General features: G+C 69.0%; 1 protein-coding gene across 2 annotated transcripts; it reads left to right on the top strand.

Moving 5' to 3' along the window:
* The first annotated feature begins 3,479 nt into the window (after window positions 1-3,479).
* TRABD (TraB domain containing) lies at window positions 3,480-11,988 on the top strand. Of its 2 annotated transcripts, none has more exons than XM_032345830.1 (10): window positions 3,480-3,578; window positions 8,170-8,237; window positions 8,610-8,688; window positions 9,052-9,218; window positions 9,493-9,633; window positions 10,136-10,246; window positions 10,334-10,473; window positions 10,696-10,868; window positions 10,950-11,061; window positions 11,204-11,988. In XM_032345830.1, exons 2-10 carry the CDS (start codon window positions 8,205-8,207, stop codon window positions 11,352-11,354), a joined length of 1,107 nt encoding a protein of 368 aa, XP_032201721.1. In that variant the 5' UTR covers window positions 3,480-3,578; window positions 8,170-8,204; the 3' UTR covers window positions 11,355-11,988. The 2 variants fall into 2 exon arrangements, with proteins under 2 accessions (XP_032201721.1, XP_032201720.1); XM_032345829.1 differs by having other exon boundaries at window positions 11,177-11,988.
* The last annotated feature ends 204 nt before the right edge of the window (window positions 11,989-12,192 follow it).

Raw genomic sequence — 12,192 nt, 5'->3', positions numbered from 1 at the left:
CAGGTGGCCAGGACAGCCAGGCCAGAGACCTGTGGACCCTAGAGCCAGTGAGGGCTGCCTTCCTGTCGTAGGGGGCCTGCTGAGACCAGCATGGGCCCATGGGTTGTACTACACAGGGAACCTGACCAGCCTAGGCCCCGGAATCTCCGTGGTGCCCGGAGCTGGGCAGGCCGACCTTCCCCGGAGCTGGGTCATTTTACAGGGACACGGACAAGGGACTGTATCCCTCCACGGGTTTTAAACGTGGTTTTATTATCACTCGGGGCTGCGGAGGCCTGCGACCAGGAGACAGCCGCCGCCAGGAAGCTAGCTCATCCCTCACAGCCCCAGGAAGGGGGGTGCAGGCCGTGCCCAGGCTGGGGGCCGCTGGGGGAAGCACCAGGAGGCAGAGCCGGAGTGGACGAGGGTGTCCATGGGAAGGACCGGAGAAGGCAGGCGGGGAAACAGGCCGAGGACTGGCTCGCGCGAATACCGTCTGCGGGCTCCGAGCTCCCCTGGTTGTGGGGCACCTGCCCTGGGGGGTGGGGGCGGGTGAAGGAGGCCCCGAGGCTGGGAGCCCCACAGAGGGGTGGGCGACCAGGGCCCCGGGTCGGCTGGTGGGCAGACGGGAGTTTGTTGTTTCTAAGAATTAGCCCTGGGAGGGGCCAACCTTCCACTGTCCACTTGGCCCCAGGTCAAAACAGGAAATAAAAAGGCGTCACTGGTACGCCCTGTCCCCAGAGAGCTCGCAGCCTCACCTGAGCCGGGACACCTCTCGGCAGCATCCCAGGCTGGGAAGTCCACTGCCCCTTGGGTCGGCCCTTACCATTTTCAGTGTCCAGGGAAGGGACCCCACGTGCCCACGTGTGGCCTGTGGCCAGTTCTGCAAAGTGGGAGGAGAAGCCCGTGGTCCCTCAGCAGCGCCCCCCCCCGCCCACCTTGGTCCCGCCCTGCCGGCGGGCTCCCTAACCCTCTGAGTAGAGTGGCTGTACCCACCCAGGGCACCCTGGTCATGCTGGACTCGGGCGGCAGCTCTTGCCGGGGCCCCCCTGCGGCTCCCTGGGTGGGGCTGGAGTCCGCCCAGCCTCCCCAGCCGCCCAAGGCCGCCCTCGCCTCCCCACCCTGCCCATCCGCTTGCAGAGCTCCGCTGGGCCCCCACAGGTCATGCCTGCCCCCGCACCCCATTGACAGCACACACAGTGAGACGGTCCCAGAGCCCAGCCGGAGCGTCGGCTGCCCGGGCCACGCCTCACGCACCCTTCCTCCTGCCAGTGAGCTCGGGCCCGCAGGCTGAGCGATGTTCCCGCACACAAGTCTGAGTCCGGTGAGCGCACGCCTGCCGCGGAGGCCCCCAGCGCAGCCCCCTCCGTGTCTCTGGGGAGACGGCTCTGCCAGGCTACCGGCCACCTGGGCCCTGGGCCGAGGCCCAGCAGGACACTGCAGAGCAACGCTCACCCCAGAGTTCTGTCCTTCGGAGCACGCGCAGTGCCCTCCTCCTGGGCCGAGCCCTGGTTCCCTGGGGAAGAGAAGCGCCGCAGGCATCGTCCCATAGAGGCCAAGCTCTCGCTGCAGGTGCCAAGGATGCCCCTTAGCCCGTGAGTGCAGGCCACCCCGTCGTCTCTGGTGTCGGTCTGAAGGCCCCCCACACCAGCTCCCTCTCCTCGCCCCTTCCCTCTAGCCAGGGCCCTGTAGTGGCTGGGGGCCACTCTCCCGGTCCCAGAAAAGGAGAGGCTCCCACACAGGCAAGACTGGAACGCGGGCCTCTTCCTGCCTCGCCAGCACCGTGTGGGCGCGGGCACTGGGCCGCCCCCAGACTCACTTCAGATCCACCGCGCGCCGCCGGGCAGACCCCTGTGCTCTCCGGGGAAGGGAGCCTAAGGGTGGGGACGCAGAAACGACCTGAGCCGGCACAGAGGGACAGAAAGGTAACTGGAGAGAAGGAGCGTGCACCAGGGAGGACCGAGGCCACCCTGAGGCCAGCTGGGCCCTTCCGGGACGGAGAAGCCGCCGGAGGGAGGTGGGCAGCAAGCCTGGCCCGGAAGCACCTGCCTGGAGGCCCCACACTCAGGCTCTTGCACAGAGCTCGGCGGGCAAACAGCCCAGCCTGGCAGCAAGAGTGGCTGCGGATCATCTCCCCCACCAGCAGGACCCCAGGACCACCACCGTCAAAGAACATGGGAACCTGGGACCCCTACAAGTCACCAGGCCCTCTCATCCTGGAAACTGAGGGGCAGCCCAGTGCCCAGCTCTGAGTGCTGGTGCTTGGTCCCAGCAGGGTCAGGCCAGCCCAGACCCGCAGAGGAGGGGAGGGGCTGGACTGGCCTAACCCCTCACTCCCAGGTAGCTCCAGACTGAAGGGCCAGCGGCCTGCTCCAGGCAGTCCCTGCAGTGGCCCCCATTCAGCCTGGCTTGTCCTATGGCCGGGGGTGGTCACAGGCGTCGGTGGAACTGGCTGGGGGCAGGGGACAGCCGGCGGGGTCGACTTGGCCAGCAGGCAAGCCATCAGCACGCCCCTAGCCACAGGGTGCCCAGCCCCACAGCCACCCTTTGAGGACGGAGGAGGGCCCAGGCGAGGGCAGCAGCGCCCTGGCCCCCTCCAGGGCCCCGGCCGTGGGGGCACACGGCCGGGGGCACTGCACGTGGGGAGGAGAGGGAGGCGGCCTCGGGACACCCCACTGGAGGTGGTCGTGGGCCCTGGGAGTCCCCCTCCCACGCCCCACCGTCCTCTTGGCCAAATGGGGACGACGAGGGGCGGCTGGGACCCCTCCGCTTGCAGCCGGCCCGTGGCTGCAGGCTCTCCGGGGTCCGCCAGTCCTGAGACTAGCCCCCGAGCACCCCTCCGGGGTTTGGGGTCCAGGTCTCAGCCTGGTCGGCAGCAGGACCACCGGGGCCTGCCCTCCCAGGGGACTGCACCTACCAAGTCGAGGAATGGCCGGGGCGCCGGCGCGCGGGAGTCTCGGCACCCCCGACCCAGGTGGAGCCACGTGGGCGCCCTCCGCACCCCATCCCACTACGGACTGCCCCTTTCGTGGGCGAGTGACACAAAGCGTCTCCGTGGACGTCGTGGGAACACCTTCCCTTTTGCAGACTGGGAGCCGCGCTCAGAGAATTTAAGAGTGCTCTGCAAGGCCGCCGGGCTGTCTGGCAGGGCCGGGGACTCGAACTCACGGCTCCGCAGTCGCCTCCTTCCTCCAAAAGCCGGAGGCGCAGGGGTTGGGAGGGCTTTCTCGCGCGCGGCCCCCTGGGAAATGTAGTCCGCGGGCCCTCGCGCATGGCCCCCGGGAAGTGTAGTCCGCGGGCCCTCGCGCATGGCCCCTGGGAAGTGTAGTCCGCGGGCCCTCGCGCATGGCCCCTGGGAAGTGTAGTCCGCGGGCGCTCGCGCGCGGATCCCTGGGAAGTGTAGTCCGGAGGCGCAGACAGAGCGCGCCTACGGAGCCGACAGGCGGCGCGTGGAACTGCGCTTCCCAGCATGCCGCGCGCCGCCCGCCCCCGGCCCCTGCCCGTCCGGCCGCTCCGCCCCCGGTCCCGGCCCCGGTCCGCCCCGTCCGGTGGGGCGACTGGCCGCATGGAGGCCGGCTGAGGAGCGCCGCCCCGCCTCGGTACGCTGCGCGGCGCGGGCCCCGGCTGGCGGGCAGGGGTCGGGGTCGGGTCGCGGCCGGGGTCGCGGGCCACCTCGCTCTGGGCCGGGCCCAGTCAGCCCCCAGCGCGGGGTCTGCGGCTGGAAGAGTCCGCCCAGGCCTGTCCGAGGGCGCGCGGGGCCGGGCCGGCGGCCGCTGCAGGGGACAGGGCGCGGGGAGAGGGCTGGCGGGCTCCGCTGGGGCGGGCCGGGGGCCGCGGCCTCTCCCCCCGGAGACCCCGGGCGCTTCCCGAGCGCCGCCGGCCGCTGCCCTTCCGGCCGGGCGGGCGCGGCTGCGTCCCGCGGAGTGCGGCCGAACTTCGGGGCCTGCGACCGCCGCACTTCGTCTCCAGCAGCCGCGCGCGGGGTGCAACTTCTGTGCCGCCAAGCGCCGCGCGGGCGCGTCCGCGGAAACTCTCCGGGGCGAGGCTGCCGGGCGTGGGCGTCCCGGAGCCGCCGGGGGCTCCGCTCCGAGGTCCCTGCGCCTCACGAGCGGGCTGGGTGGTTTCCAGGCGGAATCCCGCCGGCTTGGGGTGCCCTGGAGAGGGAGATGTGCGGCCGCCGGGCGCCCCGCCCCCCGGGCAGGCTCCGCGCTCTCTGGGTCTCCCGCCCCTTTCGCCCCTGCTCGTCCCCTCGCAGTACGGCTGGAGGGGATCCTTGACCCGGGACCACGGGTCAGTCTCGCAGAATGGCCCTGGGGCCGTGGTGTCGGAGGCTACCAGGAGAGGGCCTGGCAGCGTGGGTGGGCAGACCCTACACAGCGCCCTACCATGGTGGTCAGTGCGGGGGCCCAGCCCTGGGCAGTGGCCAGGCCCCAGGAGGGTCAGCCGGGTGTGCTGGGAAAGGAGCCGAGCAGGCCTGCGGCGCAGATACAAGTTGGCATATGTCCTCCATCTCAGTCCCAAACTTTGCCGCGCCTCCATAAAGCGGGCGCTGCGGTCCCAGGGGGCTCTCCGGCGGCCAGGGGTGCCCCTACTTAAGAAGTGGAGGCAGAGGAGAGGTCAGGGCTTTGGCCACATCCTGCTGTCTCCCAGCGGCACATTCATTCCTGCGGCCCACCGGTCTCTGGTTTGGGACCTTTGACCTTCTGAGCAAGCCTAGTGGGTTGATGGGGAGATACAGGCTTTTCCGGGGGCCCCATTTGGTGCTGGGCGGGTCTTGGCCACACCGAGAAGGAGTCTGGGATCTGGGAGGCAGTGTGTGGCCTTCCAGTTTTTAGAGGGGCAAGAGGGGCAGAGAAGGGTGTCTCAGCCTGCCACAACAAACCCCAAAGCTGGGGCTTCAGTAGCGGACTCTTTCACAGCTCTGGAGGCTGGGAGTCCGGGGTCGAGGTGCTGGGCTTGGTCGCCGGTGAGGACGTTTTCTTCCTGGCTTGCGGATGGCTGTCTTCTCGCTGTGTTCTCACACGGCCAGATCTCATGAGGGCCCTGATATCATCATGGGGCCCCATCTCTAAACGCCATCACCTGGGGATGAGGGCTTCAGTATATGAATGTCGGGGGCGCAGTTCAGTGCAGAGCAGTGGGACCCAGGAGAGGGTCGGCGGCTGCCTGGGGCCGGCAGGAGCCCGCCCTCCGCCACTCCACCGAACCGTCTGATACACTGAGACGGACGCCCGGCCAAACATTTTCAGATGCTAATAATGTCATCCAATGCAGAACAACTTAACGTGCTGCTCTGACTGCTGTCCCAGGGCTGTGCCCCCCGGTGGGTCCCTAGTGCGTGTGGGGCTCTTCCTGTAGGTCCCTTTCCTGGAGTACTGGACAAGATGGGGCCTCCTGGGGCTTTTGGGAACTCCCACCACTTTGGAGTTTGTTTTCCTGGAAGCTTGTGGGTGATTCTGCTGCTGTCATCTGTGTGCAGGATGACGATCTCCAGAGCCAGGTCACGGTGTGTCCCTCTACAGATGAGGAGACAGCCTAGGAGGACTCGTGTTCCATCGTCCCCTGAAACCAGACTGCTGGTTCTTTTAGTGCCCCGTGGGGTTTGCTCCTCCCCACCCAGGAGGAAGCCTACAGAGGTCTACGGTCAGCAGCTGAAGTGAAATCTGCGTCGTGGCACGTGTCTTTAGCTGGGAGCAAACAGATGGGGCGGCTGGGTGACGGCTCCAACCACCTCCATCCTAGAGGCAGGACCTCCGAGTCCCAGCAGGCTGGAGGGTCCTCACTGGGGCCAGGCCACACCAAGTGGCTGGCCTGAGATCTGGCCAAACCCAGGCCATCCCCTGCAGCACGGCTGAGGCATCCGGCCACCGGACGTCTCCGTGGGCAGTCCTGCTTGGCAGTGGCAGCTGGTCGGCGGGGGGGGGGGGGGGGGGGGGGGGTGTGAGTAGCAGCCGGATCTGGCAGAAGGCTCTTTCCTGCTTTGTGCCAGGTTCCGTGGTGGCTGGGCCATGGCCCAGGAGCAGAGCTGCCCGCTGGGGTATGGATTTGGAAGGGGGCACAGGTGTCTCCCCTCGAGGGTGTCACCGCAGCATGCAGTGGTGGGACTGGTGGGACCTGTGGATCCAGAGAGTGTGGCAGGAAACCAGGAGGCGCGTGTGCTCCCTGGTGGCCACTGGTGGGTGCAGGGCCGTGGGGGCGGGACTCCGGGCTAGGGGTGGGGGCCTTGCGTCCCTCCTGGCAGCTGGGGAGGGCTCGGGCCCCAGCCATAAATCTTTAAATTGTGTATTTGGGAGTGGAGGGGACGTTAACAACCCCCTGAAATGACACCCTGCGAGGGTGTTGCCCGGGACCCTGCCTCTGAAGTCGAGAGAAACCAGAAAATTGGAAAGTGAGTGGATGCGGCCATCGGGGACAGAGGCTTCTCGGAATCGGACTCTTGGTGCTGAGGGGGGCCCCGGTGGCCTTCCTGCCTGACCAGTTCCGGCTCCCAGTGCTGGGTCGCGGCTGCCGCGAGGGAACAGCTCGAAGGGACCCGCGTGTTGGCACTGTGGTGCACGGGTCAGCCGTCCTGGCCCAAGGCCTGGGGGCTTGTCCGCCCTCCCCCACCCCCCTCAGGAGGCGGGACCCGCGCCCAGAAAGGCCTGTCCGCTGCCTGCTCGGGCTTCCTGGGCTTCAGAGGGCGGGTCCGGCCGGAGCTCGAGGCGCGGGAGGCGGTGCCCCAGAACCGCCCCCACCGCACCCGCCAGCGGGACAGCGAGGACGTGGTGGCCTCCCCTATGCTGGCTGTTCCGGGAGCCTCCCTGCGGCGCACAGGATGTTTTCTTAAGTTTGCTCCGTACCTTGGCGGCCTCGTGCTGCCCGGAAGTAGAACTGTTTGCTCTGTTGCGTAGAGCCGGGCTGCGGGCCCTCCTGGGCCGGCTGCGGAGCCTGAGGAGGGGCAGGCCCAGCTTCCCGGCCGGCTCCGCCCCGCCCTCCGCCTCGGCCCCGCTTCCTGTTGGCACTCGCGCGGGCACCTTGCCTGGGTGGGGAGCTCCGATCTGTAAAGTGGGAAGAGGGGGCTTTGGGGGTCCTGGACGAGAGGTGCTCAGGGAAGAGTGCTCGGAGGGGCCCTTCCTCCCCGCCCCCCCCCCCCAGCTGCCCTTCTCTGCTGACCTGCCTCCCGCGGGGGCCTGGCTGCCTCCTCTGGCCCTGAGCCAGGTCTTCTTTCTGACCCTTGCTGTGACTGTATTTCTTTCAGGAACCTGGCCGTCCTCAGGTCAGGTCCAGGGCCTGTCCCGGTGGCCCTGGACACCGGATCAGGGGTTTGCTCAAATCGGAGGGAGCCCCACCCTGTCACTGAGCTGCTTGCGCAGGCGGCAGGTCCCTCCCGCTGGCTGCCCAGGAGGAAAGGGCTGGGGGGGAGCTGGGAGATGCTGGCGGTGGTGGCCGCGGGACAGAGCCCTGTCTGTGCTCCCCACAGCTGTGTGATCGCAGCGAGGGGCGGGGGAGGACCTGACGCAGGTTCTTACTCTGCCACGGGCCTGCCTCCTCTCACGAGATGCCGAGAGGCAGGGCCGGACAGTGGGAGCACCGCACAGCCCCCCAGGTCTGCGGGGCTCGGGCGGGTGCGCGTCCCAGGGCCCCGGTCCTTCCGTCCACTAGTGCCCATGTGACGGAGGCCGACTCTGGAGCCAAACACAACAGCACGCCAGGCTTTCGGCAAGTTGGGGTGGCTTCTTGACCGGACGGGCGGCAGCCACGCGCCACACTTCCCCAGGGGCACCTCCCTGAGCGTGCCCGCCACCCGTGCACTCAGACCCGGCCTTGAGCTTGCCCGCAGCGTCTTGGGGAAGCGGGGCTGAAGCCTGAGTGGCCGGTGTGGCCGTCTCCCGGGGTGTCCAGAACCCCGCGGCCTGACACAGGCCTCAGGCCCCGGATCCCCTTGGCCCTGGAGGTCCGGCCGTCGTCTGTGGCAGTTGTGTGTCCCTGGTGACACGGAGGACCCCCAGTTCACTGGCCAGGGCAGTCCCGGCGTCTCTGGCCCTGTGCTCAGCCGGCGGGACCGCGGACCCGCACAGCCGGAGGGAGACGGGTGTCCGACTGACCGGGAGGCAGAGGCTGCGATCCCAACTACGGTTCTTTCGAAACAGACTGAGCCCCGTGCGCAGCCCTGGGGTTCTGGGTGCGAATGTGCTTCCTCTGTCTCCTCAGGCTTCGCTCAACGGTGCAGGAGCCGCTCCCCAGCCATGGAGGGGGAGGAGAAGCAGCCACCCCAGGAGGTCAGAGCCCTGGGCCAGACGCGGTGGCGGGGGTGGGGGGTGGGGGTTCCTGTACAACCTCGGGCTCAGGGTCCAGCCAGCTGCTTGAGGGAGGGTGGGCGCCCCCCGCAGCGTGGCAGCCTGGATCACTGGCTGCTTCTGTGCGTGTGGGTTCCTGGGGTGTTTCTGGTCAGCCAAGGGGGAGCTCGGGCCAGGGAGCCTAGGGCGGGCTGCGTACAAGGCCGTTATCACAGAGAGATGTGAGTGCTGGGGCGTGGGCTGCTCACGGAGCAGCGGCACAAGTCCTTGGTGGGCCCCTGGGGACACGTGCCCTGAGCCCAGGCCGGCCCCCGGGAGGGTGGGCCTGACTCCAACGTTCCCTTCCCTCTGCAGGCTGACACGGAACCTGTTGTGACAGTGGGGGCTTCAGAGGTGGTGCCCAGGGTGCTTTCTGGAGAATCCCAGAACCTGTGTGCGTGCTCCCTGAGATCATTCTGGGCTGGGGGGGGGGGGGGGGGGGGGGCAGCTCCCTGGCCAGAAGGGGCTCAGCCTGGGTGACCTGAGTCTGGCGGATAGTGGCCTGGGCAGCCCCGGGCTGGGGGTCTCTGAGGGGCTCTGGAGCACAGGCAGGGTCTTTGGAGCCCCATCAGGAGACCCTTCACTGGGGTGGGGGGGCTCCGTGCTTCAAGATGCCGTGGACGCTCGGACAGCTGGGGCTCCCCCTTGGGGACGCGGGCCCCTGTGCGTATCTGGGCCCCGCGCACGGCCCAGCCCTGAGAACGGGGTGCCCTGGCTGCCAGGGTGCCGCGCCCCAGCTGACGCGCTGTCCTTGCAGCCGACGCGGACGCGCTGACCCTCCTCCTGGAGATGAAGCTGCGGCGGCGGCGAGAGCGGCCCAGCCTGCCGCGCACGGTGACCGAGCTGGTGGCCGAGGACGGGAGCAGGGTGTACGTGGTGGGCACGGCCCACTTCAGCGACGACAGCAGGCAGGACGTGGTGAAGGTGAGGCCGGCGCGCCGGGCTGGTCTCGGCCGAGCGTCCCCGTCCCGGCAGCCACCACGCCTCCTGCGTGACACGCGCGCCCCCAGAGGGGATTGCGGAGACCGCGGAGCCCGCGTGGCCTCGTGGGCTTTTCTGTTCAGCAACGCGCGGACCTGTTGTGTCGCTTTCCTCGGTCATTTAAAGAAGCGTGTCGTCGGCACGGCAGCGGAGGTGGCCTACGTCGGGGTCCGTGCTGGGCCCGGGGCACCGGGCTGAGCTGGCTCGTCCCTTGCAGACCATCCGGGAAGTGCAGCCTGACGTGGTGGTCGTGGAGCTCTGCCAGTACCGCGTGTCCATGCTGAAGATGGACGAGGGCGCGCTGCTCCGGGAGGCCAAGGAGATCAGCCTGGAGAAGCTGCAGCAGGCCGTGAGGCAGGTGCGGCGTCGGGGGCCCGGGCTGGGCGCCCCTCCCCAGGCAGCCGGGCTGCCCGCTCTGCCCGCCTGCGAGCACACGGCCTTCCAGTCCGTGCAGAGGCGCCCAGGGGACTTGGCCTGGGGCGGGAGAGGGGCGCGCCTGTGTTGGGTTTCAGACTAGGGAGGTGGGGCGGGGGACCTTCAACCCCCCCGGGAAGAGCCGGACAGGGAACCCCGGGAGCTCGGCAAAGGGGAAGGGGTGGTCTCGGGGTGCTGGCTGGCCTTCCCCCCACCCCCCCCCCCCGTACATCTCCCACAGGGACATGTGCCCGTCAGAGGGACACGGACAGAGGAGCTGGGGTCTGGGCCGGAGGGGCAGGAGGGAAGGGGCATCCGCTGTGGATGCGGCACCTGTCCACAGCCCTTACTCAGCCCCAGAGCATAGGTGGGCCCTCCCCTCGCGGCTGGGGAAACCTGTGCTCTGTGCCCGTGTGGCTGCTGAACACCGGCCCCCTCCCCTGCAGAACGGGGTCATGTCCGGACTCATGCAGATGCTGCTGCTCAAAGTGTCCGCCCACATCACCGAGCAGCTGGGCATGGCTCCTGGTGGCGAGTTCAGGGAGGCCTTCAAGGAGGTGGGCCTGGGGTCAGCCGGGAGGAGGGGTGCCCGGGAGCTGCCCAGGGCTCAGGCGTCCCCAGCCAACACCTAGCCTCTGCCCCAGGCCAGCAAGGTGCCTTTCTGCAAGTTCCACCTGGGCGACCGGCCCATCCCCGTCACCTTCAAGAGGGCCATCGCGGCGCTGTCCTTCTGGCAGAAAGTGAAGCTGGCCTGGGGCCTGTGCTTCCTGTCAGACCCCATCAGGTAGGGCCCCTCGGCCTCCCGCGGGCAGCCCCACCCAGGAAGACGGCCCGGCCCGCTGGGTCAGGAGCTAAGCCTCCTCAAACAAGGCCTTCCTGCCCTTCCTTCCCCCGGGAGCCCCGACACAAAGGGCGCGGAGGTCCCTGCCCTGGGTCAACAGCGCCGGCCAGCCTCCTGCCGGCCGCCGCGTCCGCACGAGGCTGGCAACGCGCCCTCTGCCCCCAGCAAGGACGACGTGGAGCGCTGCAAGCAGAAGGACCTGCTGGAGCAGATGATGGCGGACATGATCGGCGAGTTCCCCGACCTGCACCGCACCATCGTCTCCGAGCGCGACGTCTACCTGACCTACATGCTGCGGCAGGCGGCCCGGCGCCTCGAGCTGCCGCGCGCCTCCGACGGTGACCGCCGCCGCGGGCCGGGGTGGGGCTCGGTGGGCCCGGTGGCCTCGGGCCGGGGCTGATGCGTCCGTTCCTCCACAGCTGAGCCCAGGAAGTGCGTCCCGTCCGTGGTGGTGGGCGTCGTGGGCATGGGCCACGTCCCGGGCATCGAGAAGAACTGGACCACGGACCTCAACATCCAGGAGATCATGACGTGAGTGTCGCCCGCGAGCGCGGAGTCCCGCGGGGGGAGGGCGGCGGCCGGGCCGGGGGAGCGCGTGCACGCCCCCCACCCCCGAGCCAGGCCCAGCCCGCCCTCCCTTCCCCAGCGTCCCCCCGCCGTCCATCTCCGGCAGAGTGTCCCGGCTGGCCATGAAGGCTGCCTTCGTGGGCCTGCTGGGCTACGGCCTCTACTGGATGGGACGCCGCGCCACCAGCCTGGTCCTGTCGCTGCCTGTCGCTCAGTACTGTCTGCAGAGGGTGTCCTCAGCCCGGCCGCACAAATAGGAGGGACCAGCACGGCAGGGGACCACCCCCCATCCCCCCCAGGAGCTCTGGGTGCCACCCCCCGTGGGGGTCCAGGCCCAGCCACCCCTGCCCTCCCCCAACCCGCCCAAATAAAGAATTATTTAACTGCTCTGAGCTCAGGCTTCCCAGCAGCCCCTCCCCCACCCCATCGCTGGCCCCTGCAGGGCCCCCTCACGGGGTTCTCAGGGCGTCAGGACCAGCTGGCGGGGGAGGGGCCGAGGTGGGCACGGCCAGTCCTCCCCTACCTCACTGTGCCTTCTCCTGGGCTGGCCGCAGGAGCCCCGGCCCAGGCACACCCGGCGGAGGGGTCTGGGCCATCGGGCTCCCGGCCGGCATGTCTGGGAAGGGCCGGAGCCGCTCCGTGGTGGTTCCGGGGAGCGTCCCTCCCTGCGGGGCAGCCGGGCCGATCTTGCTCCCACGGACATGCACCGTGGCCTGTGGAGATTGTGTTTTTGGCTTTTAAAAATGTCTGAAGTTTTTTTTACTCAGGTAATTTTAACTTAAAGTGAACTGAAGCAAACGTCAGGAAATAACGAGCCTTAAATCTGATCGGGACAAAGAGGATGTCTTGGCTGGGGGTCGGGGTGGGGGCGCCGGTGAGCCTGGGGAAGGGTCGGCTTCAGCTGCGGAGCTGGGCCGGCCTCCGGACGCTGACCCCCACCCCCCAGCTGCCCCCTCGGTCAGCCCCTGGCTGAGGGGCATCCAGGGCTGCGGCCCCTGGGCCTGAGTCTCCCCCCCACCCCCCAGGCACAGAGGACCACACCTGCTTCTCGTGCCGCACCCTCAGTGGGCAGAGGGTGCAGGTCCCCCAGAGCCC

This window comes from Mustela erminea, chromosome 6, assembly GCF_009829155.1.
Source record: "Mustela erminea isolate mMusErm1 chromosome 6, mMusErm1.Pri, whole genome shotgun sequence".
Lineage (NCBI taxonomy): Eukaryota > Metazoa > Chordata > Mammalia > Carnivora > Mustelidae > Mustela > Mustela erminea.
Note: the sequence above shows the minus strand (reverse complement) of the source record. Positions and strands in the feature narration are given on the sequence as shown.